This window comes from Setaria viridis, chromosome 9 (genome assembly GCF_005286985.2).
Source record: "Setaria viridis chromosome 9, Setaria_viridis_v4.0, whole genome shotgun sequence".
Taxonomy (NCBI): Eukaryota; Viridiplantae; Streptophyta; class Magnoliopsida; order Poales; family Poaceae; genus Setaria; species Setaria viridis.
Window position 1 is genome coordinate 6,414,616 of NC_048271.2, and position 19,337 is coordinate 6,433,952.

At 51.0% G+C, this 19,337-nt stretch overlaps 2 protein-coding genes across 3 annotated transcripts; both read right to left on the bottom strand.

Annotated features, from left to right (window-relative positions):
• Nucleotides 1–966: 966 nt before the first annotated feature.
• Nucleotides 967–2,321, bottom strand: LOC140221345 (uncharacterized). Its single transcript, XM_072290860.1, has one exon. It carries the CDS (start codon nucleotides 2,031–2,033, stop codon nucleotides 1,260–1,262), a length of 774 nt encoding a protein of 257 aa, XP_072146961.1. The 5' UTR covers nucleotides 2,034–2,321; the 3' UTR covers nucleotides 967–1,259.
• A 2,829-nt stretch (nucleotides 2,322–5,150) lies between these two features.
• On the bottom strand, nucleotides 5,151–9,113 carry LOC117839715 (growth-regulating factor 6). 2 transcript variants are annotated; one of them, XM_034720120.2, is made up of 4 exons: nucleotides 8,439–9,113; nucleotides 7,188–7,403; nucleotides 6,700–7,060; nucleotides 5,151–6,345 (listed from the first exon to the last, which is right to left on the bottom strand). In XM_034720120.2, exons 1-4 carry the CDS (start codon nucleotides 8,809–8,811, stop codon nucleotides 5,523–5,525), a joined length of 1,773 nt encoding a protein of 590 aa, XP_034576011.1. In that variant the 5' UTR covers nucleotides 8,812–9,113; the 3' UTR covers nucleotides 5,151–5,522. The 2 variants fall into 2 exon arrangements, with proteins under 2 accessions (XP_034576011.1, XP_034576012.1); XM_034720121.2 differs by lacking the exon at nucleotides 8,439–9,113 and adding an exon at nucleotides 7,607–8,422.
• Between the last annotated feature and the right edge of the window lie 10,224 nt (nucleotides 9,114–19,337).

The window sequence follows — 19,337 nt, forward strand, 5'->3', positions numbered from 1 at the left end:
GATTGGAGGATCAATGTAAGAAGTTTGAGGTGTTGACCTGCTCTGACCAGACTACACCCCGGAGTGGGTAGGTTTCACAATTTCGAGGTCCTCACCTGGTGACGGCGTGCCCTACAGTTGATGACAGTTCGAGACTCGAGAAAACATGAGAGTACTATTCACTTACTAGGGCTCGGCCGTTAGGTGGGGTTTGGACGGATCGCTACCGTTCAGGCTCCATCCGTTCGGGTACAATTGTACAACCTTCAGAGAGTGTATAAATCTATAGCTATAGTCCGTGTTCACTAGTTACCGCTACTTCTGACTAGACTTATATTTATACTTCTACCTTCCTTTTTTTGATAGGTAGGCATTTGCCGTTGAGATGTGAGGGGAGAGAGTTATCACATCACCTAGCGTGTTTGGTGCTGGATTCTTGTTGAAGGATCTGATAATTTGTGGCGACTTCCTTGATGTGAGCTGTTGACCTCGAAGATGGTATTGTTTTGATGCATCATTGATTGTTGCTATTGCATATTCCTCTACAGCCATATATAGGTTAATCTATGCACATAGTATGATTCCACTATTTCCTTGGCTTGCTACTTTTGGGAGTTGACATGACCTACCCGCTTCTCGGGTAGATGGTGGCTTTTCAGGATCGGAGCCCGACTACGACTTCGACAATGATGGATGGGAAGACTAGGGATGGTCCCTCGCTCAAATCGCCTCTGGAGTTGTTGTTCACCACGCTACATGTTTCCGCTGCGTAGATGTTTTACCTTTCATGATTCAGTTCTAATGGACTTGTACCGGCTTGAGCCGAAGTGTTATACTCGATATTTATGATATTGTAACTCTATTGCTATTCTATATTTTTGTGTTGGTATGGATTTGTACCATCTGAGATAGGGATTCGCACATGATAGCTTTTTTAGACTATCACGGAGGTGCGTAGTCTTGAATTCTTAGAAATGAAAATTCGGATCGTTTCAATCACCCACCTGTGAAATTAGTCAATTACTCTGTCGTGTTTACCAATTCGGCAATTCCATGTAATACTTACATTCCGTGAAATGCTTAATCTGCTCTTTTTTCACTAAACATGATGTCGCTGAATAACTTAACACACTGTAAATATTACAAAAGGCATGCATAATTCATATCAATGCGTAACTTTACACAATGCCAAGTACTAGTTCCATAGCGGGCAGTATGAACACTGAGTATGGGCTGACACTATCAGAAGAACATCGATGCATGCAACGAAGCGCGCATCCTCAGCGCTGCTGCCTCCTCCGCTCCAGCGCCCTCGCCGTGAGCACCGCCGGCGCCCACGACAAGTCCAGCGTAGGCCCCGCGGCCGCGTCCTCCCCCGCCTCCTTCTTTGCCGCGGTCGCAGGAGCTTCTCCGTGCTGCTGCTCGGCGACGGCGCAGCCGTACCTGCACGACATCGCTCCGGCGTACCTGGCGCCCGCCGCCCACCCGCTCCAGATGCCGCACCCGCGGGCGATCTCCTCGCCTTCCTTGCCTCTCTTCTTCGTCGCCTGACACCTCCTCCTCTTCTTCTTCTTCCCTTGCTTCTGCCTCTGCTGGTGCCGATCGGCTCCAGCAGCGTCCTCGCCGACGCCGGCGCTCTTGCTGCACGCCACGTAGGCCGCCAGGAACGGGTCCTGCGGTGCGCTGCTCCTCAGCACCCTGCCGTGCGGGCCGCCCGCACCGAGCGCGGGCCCACTGCGCGAGGCTGGCACGTGGGCCCTGCACGGTGGCAGCGGCAGCGGCTTGCCGATGCCGATGCCATTGCCGCCAGTTGCGGCGGCTGCAGCGGCCGGGTCGTGCACGAGCGCGTAGAGCGAGCCCGGGCGGTAGACGCAGCGCAGGTGGTCGGCGGCCGGCGGTTTGAGCTGGCTCGGTCCGGTCTCGCAGCGGAAGATGGGGTTCGACACGATCTTCGGGCTCTCGGCGAGGACCGCCGGCGGTGGCTGCGGTTGCTGCTCGGCACGCCTGGTCCGGCGGCTACCCACCGCCGGCTGCTTGGTTCTGCTGCGGCTCATCTCGGCTTGTTCGCTCACTCCGAGCGCACCAAGACACGACGAGACCAGGCGTGTCGTTTATATAGAAACCGATTTTCTGCGAGAGCTCGTGATCGATCGATCGATCGGCGACACGTGATCGTGATCGTATTCGCTCTGCCTTGGCATGTGAACAAGAAGGCGTGCGGGAATCGTTTGGTGTTCCTTTGGGATCTCGCGCCCCCGGGTCCGTAGCTCCGCTCGTACCTCTGTTCCGCCTGTGGCCTTGCGTACGTGCCGCCAGGAGAGTGACGTTTATCGAGCCACGCGCGCAGCGACCGAGCAGGCACACGGGTCTCCGAGAACGCTGTGCTCAGGAGCCATGACCCAGGCATCTGAAATAGCCTTATAGCCACACGGCACCCGTTTGCTGTTAGTTGTGCCCAACAAGATGGAGACGGGACAGCCATGCACTTGTTGTTCGCAACTTCGCATGATAGGTGAGTGCCGAGAGATCAGTTGGACGGACCCCCAACGCGACTGCGCGCGTGCTCACGGGACACCGCGCGTACCGGCTGCACAAGCCGGGCACAGAGCGTGGTTGCGTGATGGACTCGGGATATAATGTGGCGTCGGTTTTGTTACGGGATGCGTCGCTGTCCCAGGAGTTGCTCTTCTCTGGAGTCTAGAGAGCGAACTTTTCGTGTATGCGCCTATCCGGGCCACCTGAGGCGGACCAAAACTTTGTTGGTGTCGGTGAAGCGTACCTGATCAGATGCGTGCAGCACAGTCCCACCCACGCGAACGAGCGCGAGTACGAAAAGAGCTCGGCGGATACGGCCGCCGGACCCTGTTGCAAAAGAAGGCCGGGGAGCTTTAGCACCAGTAGAGTACACAGCGGCAGTTCACGTACGCGAGTACCTTTTTCTACTTTCCAGCAAGTATATTTCTACTCACAACCTTGTCCTGGCAAAAACAACTCTTCCCACTACGCCACACGTGATCACTTTGCCAACTCCAACGCCTCTACGATCCATCCAAAACTACCCTTTCCGTTCCTCCAAGCACGCAAAACCAGCAATCACGCAGCACAGTTCCTCCCTCCTGATATGGACATGATTCCTATAGATACATCCATGATAGAAAATATTTGGAAGAGGCATGGGTAACGAGGATATGAGATGCTAAAGATAAGGTGAGCTTGTTCCTATATATATTTTTTAGTTATTTTTTAGAATAGATCGCTAAATAAAGAAATTATTATAATTAGAAACTATGGAGAGAACCATGAAGTACTTGAAGAGAGGCATGGAGGTGGAGAGGACTAGCAAAGCCAAGTTAGAGGCCCAAACTATATCGAGTTCGTGTCCACCTCACACTCCGGCAGTAGTCCGTCTTACAATTGACGCCTTTGGACGTTCTATGTATGCATGAAAAGCTAAGAAGACACTTTCCAATGGCACCAGTCTCATGTCAAAATTCCATCCGAGTCAACGAGAATCGTCGAAACAAGGCACTAGTCCCATGTCAAAATTTCATCTGAGTCAACGGGAATCGTCGAAACAAGTGGACGTACAGAATCTGTCAGGGTGCTATGTCACCTTTTGTCAGGCCTTAGGCCTTGTAAGTTTACTTGGGACTTAGACCCAAGTTGGTGTGCGCCCCAACCAGGAGGACAATGCTGCAAGGGTGCCCTAAGTCATCCTTCTCCTTAGCCTCCACCTATTGGATGCATAAAACTCAGTAACCGCCATCTTAGACAATCGGGTTTTGCTTAGATTAATTTGTGTCTGAACAGTTTCACCGTTTATCGGTTTGTGAGACTCCAACTCGTGTGGTTCATATTATTAGCAATATTTAGATTGCATCTACCTTGTTTTTGTTTGTGTTCTTCGATTCGCATGCAGGGATTAGCCTTTGTGGCGAGGTCAATCGGGCTACGCACGGTTGATAACCAGAGGAGAAATGATGCTTCGATCGCGGAGTTCAGATTTTGCTGATAAGAAACCGGATCGAGTGTGCTGCTACCCTACCAAATTGAGAGTTATCCTTACGTGATGGAAGATCGGGCACACTAATTTGCCAAGTGCAAAAAAAAAACAGACATAAAGAAAAAGAAACTGCAGCAACGCAACAGGAACCGGCATCACATCGGCGGACGGATCACTCGGCATCTCGGCAACCAATCTCCGCTCCGATCTCGGAGGACGGAACATCTCATCTCACATCCCAATCCGGAACCCCACCACCGCCACTGTCGCGCTACACGCACTTTCCGGTGCCGATGACCATAAAGCAGGCGGCAGCGCCACCAATCCAGCAGCGCCTCGCACTAGCGCACATCACTCGCCCTAGAGTCTACAGCAGGGGGCTCTGCTCTCCTGTGCAACCAAATCATCAAAAGGGCGACGACACGCAGCGGTGGCTCGCCGGCTGGTCGTCATGGATGCCGGATGAGGAGGCACCAGGGCGTGCATGGGCATGGATGGATGCCATGAACAATGGAGTGGTCGCTGTAGCTGGCTTGCTGCAGCATGGCAGGGTTGGGTGAGCGAATAGGGATGGCTCTTTTGCAGGCCGGCCGGCCGGTGGCAGCGGCCAAAGGGCGGAGGAAAAGGCTGGAGCCCTGGTCCTGGGAGCGTATCATTGTATTCCTGCCGCGGCTGCCGCCGTCGTGATGAGCGCTGGAATACCGCGCCGGGGGTAGAGAACGATCAGTGGCTCTTTGAGCAGGCTGCAGATACAATGAAGTTAGGCAGTGCCTTTTTCTTTGGGATGTATTGCTAAGTTTCTTGTTGCGACAAGCATCAGGATTTGATTTGTTTGGTGCTAGTTGCTGTTAAAAGGTTGTTCGGTGCAAGTTTTCTTCAAAACAATGAGGTGTTTTAGCTGCTGCTTTTTTTCTGCATGTGAATGCATTGTTTCTGAGATGATTTCTATAGATGCAGCAGAGCTTAGATTGCAGCCCAGCTTTGCCACAACTATCGGGAGCGCGTGCACCGAGTGCGAATGGTCAATTATTGGCAGACAGGAAATAGCATTTAGTAAGATTCCAGGTAGTAAAGTTTTGAATCGGAATGTGCGGTCTCACAACATCATGGTAAACAAAATAACTGAACGATATGTCGATACAACAATGAGCACACAGACATTTAGCAATTAGCAGTATGAACAATCAAGACGATAATCGCATTAATCTACGACTGGCAACTACGATCGCATACTGAGTATTATCAGATGAGATGCAACAACGGCGCACCAAGTCCATCCACACCACACATTGCAGCACTTCACGATCCGAGGAAGGTGAAAGTTACAACTTACAAAGCCAAGTTAAAAAGAGAGGGGAAAAAAAGAAAGGAGAGCTGAAAATGGCAAAAGCAGCTGGTGATCAGTCTCAAATGACAGACTATGAGGTAAATGCTGGCTCTCAAGATCATGGATTATCGATATGTAACATGCCAAAGCTGGCTCATCTGTTTCCATATGCCTTCCTCTTGTTGCAGATTTTCACGGTCAGAACTCAGAAGCTCACAGTAGGCGGATGTTCGGATGGCTCACTACAATTGAACCGAGATCATCCCGCAGGTTGCTGATACCATCATAAGCACCGTGGTTCTCCATCCTGGGGCTGCTTCCAGTGCTGCTGGAGACTGATCCGAAGGTGGTCTTCTGCAGAACTCCCACTGGGGATGACTCCATCCCGGGGCTTGAATCCCAGAAGTCCGTTAGAAGGTTCAGAGGTGCCGACAGGCAGTTCTTTGCTTCAGCGTTACCGTTCTTGGTTAAGACCTCCCCCAATGGCCCGCCCATCGAAGAATCGCGGAACATCGTCGCCCAGTTTGCTTCTAACTGGCTAACTTCATCTCTGCTTGCTGCAATGCTTAGCCCAATAGGACTATACTCGCGGCTCAGCTTAAGTGGTGACAACATTAGCTTCTCATGAATCGGAGATGTGGAAGCTGAAGATAGCTCAGAAGATGCCATTGGAGCAGATACTGAGAGCTGTGATCTCTGAGCTTGCATGTCTTCAGCGTCGGGCCATGAAAGACCTCCCTGGGCAGGTGTCCTTGGCCAATCCACAAAATGTTGCAGGGAAGCTGAACTCTGGTTTTCATTCAGACTTTGTGAGCTGAGCAGATTGACATTCTCCAAGGAGCTATGAGGAGAGCTCATCAGTGAATCTGATGAGACAAGGCCAAACTCTGGTCTTGAGCTGGTCACTTCGAAAGGATTATTTTGTTTTGAGAATGGAAACAGGCTGCCAGGGTTTCTTGTGCTCATAGAAGTCAGCATGGAGAGATTGTCGGAGTCCTGCATGTTATCGCTCTCATTCTGTTTGTTCACCAGTTCCCTGCAGAAATTGTTGAGAAGAGGATTAGTTAGCAAATATCATGGAATGACTGCACTTTCAGGTTTTATGGCATCTTTGCAAATCTCACTTTTAACACTACTTGGACTAGTATCGTATCACCAAAAAAAGAGAATATTTGGTTCTAGGGTAAATAGGATTGGTGATCTACAATGAAAGAGATCAGCAGAAAAGCTCTCGTGCATAACTGCACTGTCGGACTACCACCATCTTTTCAACAAAGACAGGATTGGACTACCACATTTCATTTTAAGAGCAAAACTAAACTATCTGATGCGGTGTTAAAGCACTGCGAGCATGCTACAGATGAACCATTCTAGGAGCTGCAGATAGTACCTGTTATATTGCAGAGAGCAAGGATCAGTCGCACCCGCGGCATAGCTCTTCACCGGCTGCTGGTGCTGACTGACAGTGAGGCCAGCGGCAGTAGCTCCGGCGCCGGAGGCAGCCAGAGCAGCAGGTTGGGTGGCAGCGGCAGCCGCCACCGCCGCGGACATCGCTTTCGCGGCATGGCCAGGCTGGCCTTCCACATGCTTTCTTGAACGATGGCGTCCCCGGTTCATGTGTCGCTCGCAGTACTTCTGGTCGGCGACCGCGTCCCTGGAGCACCGCCATTTCTTGCCGTCCGTCCGGCGGCACCGCCCGGGCTCCAGATCCGCATTGCCGGAGTAGCCCAGCTGGAAAGACCCCCACCCCACTGTGGCAACACGCAGCAGCGCCAATCAACACGATTTTATCATATCGATGTGCATGATGGAACTGAAGCTAGCGAGCTCCGAAAGCACTCGGTCGCTTTGCTTTTGTTTCTCTCTTTCTTGGCTTACATGTGCTCGTGCCGAAGTAGGAAGGTGGGTAGGGAGACGACGCGAGGCTCCTCCTGATGGGGACGAGGAGGCTGTGAGGTATGGGGATATTGGCAGCCAGGTACTTGTAGATCAGGGCCTGGTGCTCCAGCTCGATCCACTGGGACGGCGTGAAGGGGCCCCTCACCCGGGCCATGGCCCCCTGCATGCTGCTGCTCAAGCTCACTGAGCTCAATCCTGCGGGGATGAAACAGGCAGGCAGGGTTAGAGATGAGCAACAGAGCAGTGAAAGCCAACAAGGCACAGCCAAAAACATGCACTGCTTCATAGAGATGACCACCGAGATGCATGCGTTTCCTAAACACAATCCTAGGGCAGGATAAAGGCAACTAAAAGACACAAAAATCTGGAACAGAGTGCTAGCTGCAAGGATCAGAAACCTGATAAGCAGCACAGATTCATAGGTGATGTCCATAAAAAGCCGCCAAGAATCACAGTTGGGTCTCTACAGTAAGCTTGAATCACGGTGCTCCATTGTTTTCCTTGAGACTTTCTTGCATGCATAATGCATTCATCCTTTTAACTGTTTTTCCTTTCCTTTTTGAGTTTTTGAGTGAGAGAAGTGGAGATAGTGCGGAGGGAGATCACAACATTTTTTTTCTATTTTAGTAGTATTATTAGCAGACGGCATGACAAAAAGGAATCCGCACGATCGCACCGTTGAGGACAAGAAAAGCGTTGGTGGATGTCAGCAAAAAGAAGTGCAAACTTATCTCGGTACACATCACGAATGATTCAATAAAGCTTTTTAAAACAATATTAAAATGAGTTCTTTTTCCAGAGGATGAACTCTTTCCGGTCACTGATCTAATCAAGGTAAGCCAGAAAATGAAAACAAAAAAACATAAAGATCATTGGCAGCTTAAAAGAGTCAACTTGTTATGAGAAACTCCCGAATCCAAACAACTGAAGTTAGAAAAAGAAAACGAGAGAGCTCAAATCAAATCAGCTCCATTTCTGGTATGAGCACCGGAGGAGAAAGCAAAAGTGAAACACAAAATGGTTAAAAAATAAATAAATCTGTAGCTACCATTCCAAGGTGCAAAGAGAGAAAGCAAGATGAATCAGAAAGCAATAATACTCGGAAAGGAGTAGAGTAGATAGCAAGCTTTTCAATCAGCAAATCCAATCACACAAGCAACAGAAAAGAAGCTTTGCAGCTTGCACCACCACCACCACCAAACCGGTGACCATGCACACCACCGCACTCACCTGAGCAAGAAGCCGGGGTGCCGTAGTAGAGCGGCATCGCCCCGTCAGCCGCCACGGCCGCTGCCGCAGCGGCGACGGCGGCGGTGGAGGCGCACGAGGACGCGGGCGCGGACGAGAAGCTGAGCATCTGCTCCCCGCCGTGGCCGGGGCTGCACGACCCCAGCAGGAACGGCGCGACCGCCGCCTTGGCCGCCTCCGCCACGTCCGCGGTCGTCCTGGCCTGCTTGGCCGCCCTGCCGCTGCCGCCCCACCCGTGCTCCTCGCCCGCCGCATTGCCCCGCCCGTGCTTGAGCAGCCTGCTAGATCCGCCGCCGAGCAGGCCGAGCTCCGCCGCGCCGCCGCCCGCGTCCATGACCACCCCGCCCAGCTCCATGGCACCCCCGCCGCCGCCGCTCGCCGTGCTCCCTTCTTCGCGCTAGGCCGCTAGTGCTGGATGCGCTCATGGGGCGGAGGATGGGAAGCGAGGGAGCGGAATGAAGGCGGCATTGCTCGAGTCGAGTTGGTAGCTAGCTGCTGGTCTCTGTGTGTGCGCGCTCTGCTCGGTTGGTGCTTGGCCTCGCCTGCGTTGGCTTGGGTTTTACGGAGGAGGGGGTGGTTGCGGCCTGCGCTCGGGAAACCAGGCTGGTTTTTCTTTTGGAGGCAGACACGGAAGAGAGAGGGAGGGAGGGAGGCGCAGTAAAGCCAGCCGCGGGGTGCGGAGGTGGACAAATAGATGCGGTGAAAATTTAGGTTTCACCCTACCAACAAAATTGATGGTGGGTAGCCTCCTATCGTAGCCAACCGTAGGGGCGAGCTGCCTATTCTTACCGCGGCAGTGGAGTGTAGTAGTAGACTTTACTGGTATTTGATGGTGATATGATATTTACCGTTTGGGCAAGGGAGGTATCTTTTCTTTGCAGGGTAAAGTTTCGTGAAATGTTACCGCAAGATTTTAAGGGAAGGGATCTGAGAGAGAGATGGGTACCTGAAAGATGGTAGTGAGAGAGTCCCGTCTGATGGGAAGTTATTGCCTGTTTCCATCTTGGGACAGTAGGCTGAGAGGTGATGCATACGCCGGCAGAGTGTCTCGTGTGATCTTTTCTCCATACAGGTTTGAGTCCTCATTTCACCTCAAATCTAGCCTGTCATGCTCACACAGCGTTGTGACTGTGGAAGAGAAACTTGAGGAAGATACTGCTTCACGGTGTGGAGTGGAGGCCTCTTGGTAGATCAGAGTCAGTGTGAAAGTGATGCTTGACTACGAAAGCTACAAACTACAGGGAGACTAGATCAGCGGTTAGGCGGTGACATGATCTAGCCAAAGCAGCTAATTATTAGCGTTAGATTCGGGTCCTGCTAGGGGAGTCCGGCCCCAGCCACTTGCTGGAGATTAGGTCGACCGAGCCGAGCCGTAGGCCACCACGGAACGCAACTTTTTTGTGTGTGTATCGTGCAACACGAGCTTTTAAAATCCTGGCTGAAAAGGATACGCAACGCAAGTACTAAATACTGTTCACGTGTGATGAGCGACCCTTTGAGATCAGCTCGATCTGAAGCAAGGAATATTAACAAAAGGCAGAGTGAACGTGTCGAAAATCTCACGGATGGAGGTAAAAGCGCCGAGGACAATCTGGCCGGAGCACGAGAATGTGAGCTCGTGCGCCGCAGCAACGCACGCCCGATCAAAGAGTACGTGAGTAGGGGAGGATCGTGCAAGCGTGCAAGAAGGGGTAGCATCGGTAGGTAGGTTGTTCACATTTGCCGGCGGGCATGGAGTAGGCGCCGGGGTCGTAGCACAGGACAGCGGGGGCATGTGCGTCGCACGTGGCAGCGACGCATCGAGCGTGCCCACCGGTGTGTCCCAACCGATCTAACCGACTCGGCTTCATGGCGCGACGCGACCCGCCTCTAGTCTACTCTACGCAAAACTTCGCTTCGCTTCCCAGCCGCCCTCCGGCCGGCAGCTCAGCTCCCGTTCGCTTGTCAAGGCCAGGGCGTCGTCGTTCCTCCCTCCGGCCGGGCGCTGGTTTTGTCACCTCCGATCGAGCGTTGTTACGCCATGGTTGGATTATGAATGTCAGAGCTAAGTATAATGAGAGGCTGTAAGCTGGCTGAATGCTGAGAGAAGAGGTGAGAGAGGAGAAGCGGGCTATAAACTTACAGTTGACTTGGACACAAGAACAAAAAACTTTGTGAGAATGATTTGTGGGCCATGTATTAATGATGAAGAGCTAACCATTGTACGAGTAGGCTAAGAAAAGGTTGAGAAAAACCTTGCAGCCCGCTTGCTAGCTGCGTTATTAAACTTCCTCTCGTGACAAGCTAGCTAGCATGCGACTCGTTGGGCCGTGCGCGTGCGGTCGACCGGCGCGCCGGTGGTGAGGTGACCGGTGAGTTTTACTACCTCAAAGTAAATGGCGGCGGTAACTTCCCGTTTACGCGAGGGAATGTCTCTGCCTGGCCAATAAGTGATGTTCTTTCCGGGGGTCAACTCTGGATCAGCAGGCTGGGGTAATCTGTCAAGCAGTTACTCCAGGAAAAGTTTGATGGGTTAACCAACTGGTTATGCAAACTGTTTGCCTAAAGTTTGGTTACACCGGCTAAAGTGAAGTTCAGTCCCTATCACGTCGAATATTTAGATACTAATTAGAAGTATTAAAATCAATTATATAAATAAAGGCTAATTTGCGAGACGATCTATTAAGTCTAATTAGTTCATGATTTGACCATGTGATGCTACAGTAAATATGTGCTAATTATTGATTAATTAGACTTAATAGATTCATCTTGCGAATTAGCCACAACTTATGCGATTAGTTTTATAATTAGTTCACATTTAGTCCTTGTAATTGATATCAAACATCTGATGTGATCCGAATTAAAAATTAATCCATGGATCCGAACACCGCGTGACTCTCGCAGGCTTTGGACCGTTTTCATCGCTCCAGTTAGCAGTACTACTACTTCAGAGGACTTCAATCATCCACTTTTTCCAGCTGCCGGATAATCATCAATCAAGTACCAGGAGCGGTTTTCTGTTCTCGCCGGTAAACTCAGCTTAACCACAGTTACCGCGTGGTAAAAAAACCACACACAAAACCTAAAAATCCGTCCACATGAGATAATCATAGCACTTGGCATAAACAGCACTCCGGGCACTATAATCCAAAAGAAATACTCGTGCACACATATGCCAGTTGTTCCAAGCGCGCACTCTCTCTCCTCACACCATCTCACGCTGTGGGTAAAAAAATAAAAAGCATAAAAAATCTCCCACGCTTTTGTTTACGCCTCCTCGATGTACTTGCCGCATTTGAAAAGGCATCTCCATGGTCCAAGGGCACGGCCGGGTCACGTGACCTCGGCGAACCATCACGAGCGCCGGGGGTTTTGTTAAATGGGGGGCGATTAGGCTCGGTCGCAGCCTAATCGGGCTTTGTCTCGGAGCTCTTTTTTGGGGGCGGTCGTGATCTCGGTCAAAGAGACGGATTCTAGCGAGATTGGGGGGGGGGGGGGGGGGGGGGGGGGGGGGGGGGGTAGCACCGTTATACTTTTATGGCGATCTGATGCGTGGGGCCGTACTAAATGGTCCCAACTTATTTTTTTATCTTTTTGGAGGATGTAGGATATTGTGGTTCTTGCTTCTTTGACACGGGAACTAGGAGAGTTGGCAGAGAGGTAATTTGGGGGCATTTGCCCTGATTTCTACATTCACACGTTACGTACCTAACGACAGCTTTGACTGCTTATTATCTCTGCTACACTAGAAGCAAAAGGAGTGCGGTAACATGGAAATGCTTTGTGACCCAAATGTGCATGCAAGGTCTCTGTATTTCAAATGTAAATAGTGAAATAAACATCAATGGTGAAAGTTTCATTGCCTTAAAGAGATACTGGTAGTTACATAAATATACCTAAATTAAAGATAATGGTGAAGCTCATATCTGTCTACAAGGGTATGTACACATGGATGATGTAGCAACCTGTAATAATTACCGTACGTAGTCCCCCAAGTGATGAGCACGGTGGATGGATGAGGTAAAATAATTTTGTACTCGCTGTAACTATCCGTATGCATGAATAAATGCTTTCTGTTGTCTAAGTGTAAAAAAATCTTTGACTTTGGCAACATGAAGGGCACGATGTCGTGGCTGTGGTTCATTTCCCCATTTTTTTTCTTTTGGATCATGAGCTAGCTCCTCCACTTTGGTTTGCTGTATTCACCATACTTGTACAATCCTGCAAATCCTGCCGACATTTTACCCTTTTCTGAGCCCGAGTAGATCGATCAACCGCGGACAGTTTGATCTTTCTAATGCATTAGTCCTGGGTGAAACCTTTCGGGCGCGCTACCAGCTCACTCTCTCCAGAGATCTCGATTGCTTGATGCGGATGCAGGCAGCACGTTTCGAAAAGGAAAGGAAATCTAGGCATAGCAAAGGACCAAAAGTTGCATCTGTCCGAGAGACAAACGAGGGCGAGAGAGATCCAGCGTCCGGCCGGATAGGATCGGATCACTGTGCTGTGCCCTTCTCACGCGCGCAATGAGCAAGGTCCTGCCTGTGCCTGGCCTGCAGTGCACAATGCAAGTTTTCTCTGCGTGTGCATGGACCCCTACATCACCGTTTGCCCCCCGACCCCCCCCCCCCCCCCCCCCCCCCCCTCCTCGGCGTCGAGACTCGAGACGATTCACAGATCTCACTCATGCGCCCTTCTGGGGTCACCGGCCGGCCGGCCAGCCACCCAGCTAATCATGCATCCTTTGTCGTCCATCCATTAGATGCAAAACACTTTTTCGTTGATGCGGTCCCTCTAAACCCCTTTTCCATCGAGCAACACCTTGCATGCCCTCGCTTTTGGCTCGTTGAACAACACAGTGATCCTGCTTGGGTCGTCGTATAACGGTGGAAAAAGAAAAGCAGGTGGACCTCGCTCGTTGGCAAAATGAGTGCACACAAGATAGAAACATGGCTGCGGCTGGTAAAAATGTGAGAGAACGTTTTGATCCCGTTCCCGTGCATGCGTAAATGAAGAGCTGCTAGCTGTGACCTGTGACCTGTGAGGATGGGGGGCCATGGCGGGCGAGTCATGATGCATGTGCCGGTCGACCACGAGCCGGGAGAGGGTCGTCGCGCGCGTGGATAGAAAACGTTCTCTCACATTTACGCATGCAGGGCCAGCCATGGAGGGCGAGTCATGATGCATGTGCGAATCGAGCGAGCCGGGAGGGGGCGTGTCGCGCGCATGGATAGATGGGGGGCTCTCGAATTGAAGGCAACGGAGCGAGGCGCCCCGCCACAAGTCACTTCAGGTCGTCTCACGGGGGGGACGGGCACGCACGGCCTCCATGGGGCCACGGGCATGGCCTGGTCTCCCACTCTCCCCTCCGAGGCTCCGGTGAAACGTCGGGAATGTCGCCGTCGTCGCAGTGCTCCGGCAGTCGGCACGGCCCGCGCGCTGCGCCGTGCACGTGAGCAGAAACGCCGAGCGATCCCACTCTGACTCTGGTAGGCGCTCCCTCCACAAGTAGCAACGCTGGTAACAACCGTCTTACCACTCCGATCCGGTGAAAGCTCCGGCCGTTTCTTTTTCTTGACGTCTTCATCACTTTCGCAAGGATTTACCGTTTACGGAGTACATGTTGGCATGGACGCATGGTCCCGGTAACGACATGGCTTACTCGCCCGTACGCCGGGTCGACGACGAACGCTGGCGATGGGCACACTCTTGGAGTCTTGACCGCTAGCTGTGGCCAGCATGAGGCACGCATGCACTACAGTACAGTACAGTAGAGCCGTCGTAGAGCGGGGGGCCCTTGCTCCCGATGGACGCATATGGAGTGTGCTTCTTTAATAGTGAGGGCCAGGAGGTTAGCTCGTGTCCAAATGGAATGGTAGTTGGTAATTACTCCTCCTACGTGCCCGTCCGTCCCACACCCTCTTTCCACCAGTTGTGGTTTGTACGTCCGGGATCATGTGCAGGACGCTCGCTCGCTCGCATGCGGATGCGGTACCGTGTGGAAGTGGCAAGAGGAGGGAGGAAGGATAGTTGTTGCCGGTTGCCTGGTACATTCATGGGCGTGTCCCCGATCCGGCAACCGGCTTGTTTAAGCTAGTACGAGCCGCTAATAACTCCCCGCAACGACTCGGTGGACTGGACCATCACCATCCATGAGACCGGCCGCCATGATCCACCGGAGACGCCGAGACCCGACGCAACAGACGGAGACCTCGCCACAGGTTCGGCTGCGCGCATCCGTCGTCGTCACGGATTATTACGGTAAATTAACTTTGCCCACGGCGATCGGGTGCCTCTTCCCCCCGCGCGCGCATACACCAGCGGCTGCGGCGGGATCGAACGGCCGTGTGATTTTTCGTGGGAAGCAGCGTTGGCGTACGGCCCGGACCACCTGGCACCTGACCCACAGCCCCCAGGACGAGCAATGGGCACTGGCTTTGGGTGGCCACAGGCCTCCGCTCTCTGCTCCGGCCTCCGGGCTCCGGCTACGCGCGCGGGGGCGAGCGGCAGCCAGCAGCCTGCAGAGTACAGGAGCAGGACGCGTCAAGTCACGCGTCGTCGCCGGGGCGCGACGTGTCGGCGCCTCCTGCCGCACGCGGCACGCCTCTCTCTCTCTCTCTCTCTCTCCGACTCTCTCCGGACGCAAACTCCTTCACCGCCTGCATCTAGTCCTACATACTACTTGTAGTATAGTCCTGCCTACCGACGTGACGAGTAGCTAGAAGCTACTAGCTACCACCTCTCACCTCGGTGCGGTGCTCCTATCCTATGACGTAGAGTATCTGGCGTGGTCCATCATAACTGCACGTACGTCGCCGAGGGTCTTGTATGTCTTGTCGTGTTGGCGGTAGCATCTGGTCCTAGGTGGCATAGGCCAGCGTCGCAACCTGCATGCACCCTTGCACTTTCAGACGGGCCATGCACCCATGCCTCCCTTGTACGGTAGTTTAGTTGTTGGGGCGGCCGAATGTGTAGTACTTGGAGTTGCTCTTGCTGTAGCGTCCCTGGTGGCATTGCTGCGTGCCAAATTAGATACAAACAGTTCATATCAGGATTTTATATTCATCGAGGGAACGAAGTAAAAGTAGCTAGTAGTCGGCTTATAAGGCTACAAGTCATTATAGCATGCGTATGGTATTTTCACCATCTCCTATTAATGTCGACTACTACCTATTCCCAAATTAATATTCATTTTAACTTTTTTTTATACATCACTTTTGCTATATATCTAGATATAATTATATATCTAGGTGCATATCTAGAAAAGTAAAAAACAAATAGTAATTTAGAACTGAGGGAGTAAGAATGCTATTTATTAATTCGATGAATAACTACTTTTTAAAAAATAATGAATAATTACTAGCAAGCTAACATTGTTGTTGGAGTGTTGGAGGTGCCATTTAGATACTGGAAATACTCGATCAATGTGGTTAAACAATGAGCTCTGGACAATCGCTCGCTGACGAAATTACACGCACCCAAATCTCTGTCGCGACTGTCACGTCAACAAAGAGTAAAGCGAGGTACACTGCTTATATTTTGTCATCACAAAAAGGAGAAAAGAAGTGTAGCGCCCCACCCAGGTGGGTAGCCGCAGCCCACGTCCGTGCCGCACTAGATTCAGAGAACGTGGACACTTCGGATGGAAAATTGCATACAGCCATACGGCCATACCCGTGCATATCATTGTAAGCTTTTGACGGCCGGATAATGCACTAATGATCGGTTCCAACAAAATAGTATTAAAATAGGTCACAGTGTCACACAAACAAGCACGGACGTGACCCGAAAATTTGAGTGTGTAAAAGATGCTCAGAAAAGAGAAGCTCCATTGGACGTGCACGTCCGTGGCCAATCTCTCATCAGTTCTAGACTACAGGATTTGCTCGGAACTTTTGCCGTTGGACTGGATATACTTTCGGGAAATCTATAAACACGTTCCTTTCACAAATTTAAAGGTCAATCGGAGCAAAAAGAAAATTATCGGAGTGTTTAAATGATTTCATTTCGTACGATCCAGGCACGTGAATTTCGAGATTTTTTTTTTTTGGAAAACCCTATCAAGCGAGACGTGACGGGATGTGATTGGGACGGACGGGGCCGGCTTCCTCGTGGCCGACATGAATAAAGAGGGCCAGGGGTCCCCTGCCAGCCGTCGCGTCCGCTGGCCCCGACCTCGGCGCTGCCCCCCCAACGTCGTCGTGTCCCATCCGCGGACACGCCTACACGACGCCCCGCTCCGCACCAGCCAGCCGCACAGGAAGCGCGAGGTGGATTGGCCCCTGATTGGCCACCGGTTGGGCGGGTCTCATCGGGCTGGTCATGACCAAAATGACGGATGTGCCCTTGCTCCCGTTCCCAATTGTGGGACGCCCCGGCCCCTGCCGGCTGTGACCAGTCAATCCGTCCGTCTGGTTCGATTTAGGCCGTGTTTGTTCCATGGGACTAGTCTTTTTTTTTTTGCCACTTTTAATCCTTAAAATGTCAAACATAGAGACTAAAAGAGTACTAAAGGCTTTATTCCCCTCGTCCCTTAGAGGTAACTAAAGTGGACTAAAATTTCTGAGGATACCTTTCTCCTCATTTATTTCCCAATCCCACCCATCCCGAACCCTCCCTCCGCATCTCCCTCGCACTCTCTCCTCCCCACACTGCCGCCACTACCGCCTGTCCTCCCCACACCGCCGCCACCGCCCCCCTCTCCTCCCCACGCCGCCACACCTGCTCCTCCCCACCACCACATCCACCATGGATGGCCACTAGAACGGCTACCGCGACTACTTGTCTCAAGCGGGTTCTTCATCGGCGGCTCGCAGCTTCCCTGCTTCCTCGGACGCCTGCGACAAAGATGACTTCGGCCCTTTCTCCCAGCCAGCGGCCCCCAGCCTCTCCGCTCCCCGAATGCGCATGGAGCATCTGGATCTCAACTCCCAAGCCGACGGCTTCCTCTACCTTGGCTCGTACCAGGATTACATGTAGGTGGAAGCTGCTCCCGGGGACCAAGGGCTACCTCCCCTTGGCCCTGGTGGCAGATCCGGCCGTGGGGTGGGTCGCCGCTCCAGGTCCCTCACCACTGGAGCGGGATCCGGCTAAGGTCGAGGGGGAGGCCGTGGGGGAGGCTGTGGGGGATCAGTGGCTAATCGTGGAGGTCGTGGATCCATGTTTGTCGGGAACACCTCCGTTCCTCCAGAGCATCTCGGCGCAATCGAGGAAGAAGATGACAACGGCTTTGAAGGCAGTTCCCGGTCGGTAAGATTCAAATCCGTGCTCTGATTTCCTCTGATAAGATGTTCCATTTCTAGCTTTGTTGTTTTGTCATGAGTTGATTTTCCACAATGTGATGCTCCATTAGATAGGATGTTCCATTTCTAGCTAATTATGTTTTCTGTAATAGAATTAATTTGACAAGGCCAATTGAACTGAAGAAAACACACATATATTCTGTGATCTTGTTGTTGAACAAATAAGGACAGGGAATTGCCTGAATAGGACAATGTCAAGTAGAGGTTACAATGAGATGCGACAATAATTTTTCACAAAGACTGGACTCAAACATTCAACCAAACAACTGAGGAACATATGGACTCAATGCAAGACTCTATACACTTTCTGGGTATTTCTTAGTAACCATACTGCTTTAGGCCGAAGAACTAATGGAACAATCATAGCATCGGCTGCTTTCTGGAAAAAAGAGACAGAGGTAATTTATCTTTGATCCATGTCATCATATCTTTATGGCTGTGATCATGTCTTCATGTCTGTGATCTAATTTATCTTTGTTTTGTCTGTTTATTTCCGTGTTTAAAAAAAAATGGAATGTATGAGCAATTTTCATGCTCTGCCTAACGCACAGAACCGGCCAGCAGGGCGGCCGGGCATGGCGGCTTGAGCCAAACAGGAGCAAAACATGGCATCTTGAGCAACACAGTGAACTGAGCAAAACAAGTTTTTGCATTGATTAGGGGTATTATAGTCTTTATTCTGTTTTAATGGACTTTAGTCCCTGAATCCAAACAGGATAGAGACTAAAATTTAATCTTTCGACTAAACTTTAGTCCAGGGACTAAAGTAACCAAACATCACCTTACTTTTGTTCGTTCATGGAAAGAAGAGGTACCGACTTTGCCCTCGTACAATTCTTCCGAGGGCCATCAACGGAGCAATACTAGTATACCCAACAATAGTAGACGCTAGCTAGCTAAGCTGTCCAGTACAAGTTACGGCATTGTCCTAGTCTTGGTGGCCCATTCGCAGCACGCGTAGGTACAACGTAAATGCTTGATTGGCGACGAAAATTTATATTCCTTTCTCGGGCTGATGAAGTTCATAAGTGCAGTGCATATAAAGTTTAAAAATCTATACACCAATATAGTATTACATTCTTTTAGTTTGGCAAGTCCATACAAACACTGATATTATACGAACGGAAACACTACTATGATAACCTTCAAGAGAGTCTCAACATAGATGACTCACTGTCAACAGACACATCACTTATCATTGAATGCTTAGCATCCTTAATTCTTGAAATAAATAAAGAAAAATGCAAGCACCTGATACATCAGTTAGATTCAAATCCGAGGTGTTACGTTGTAAAAGAAATCTAATCAGCTAGATCAAAAATTAACTTATCATATAAAACAACATCACTTGTCCCATACTCCCATCGCTCCTCCTATATGGTTCTCTACCAGCCATTCATATCCCTGATATTCATTTTTAAATGCTTTGGTTTACCTCCTATCGAATGCTGATCGTCTTGTAGCTCAAACCTGTTGACCATCATGTAATGAGGGTTGAGGCCTTGAGGGAGATATGCATCTGTTCTAATTCTTCAAGCTAACCTAAATATTCCATTAGAAATGCACGGACGGAGGCCGTGCGGAGGAAAACGGTGATACG

Bases quoted from the DNA above. Each gene is read 5' to 3' on its own strand.
- LOC117839715 (XM_034720120.2), bottom strand. From the start codon at position 8,811: ATGGAGCTGGGCGGGGTGGTCATGGACGCGGGCGGCGGCGCGGCGGAG. The intron at 7,061-7,187 runs GTAAGCCAAGAA...GTGTTGCCACAG, and splicing joins CTACTTCGGCACGAGCACAT to TGGGGTGGGGGTCTTTCCAG. The intron at 6,346-6,699 runs GTACTATCTGCA...CAATTTCTGCAG, and splicing joins TGCTCTCTGCAATATAACAG to GGAACTGGTGAACAAACAGA.
- LOC140221345 (XM_072290860.1), bottom strand. From the start codon at position 2,033: ATGAGCCGCAGCAGAACCAAGCAGCCGGCGGTGGGTAGCCGCCGGACC.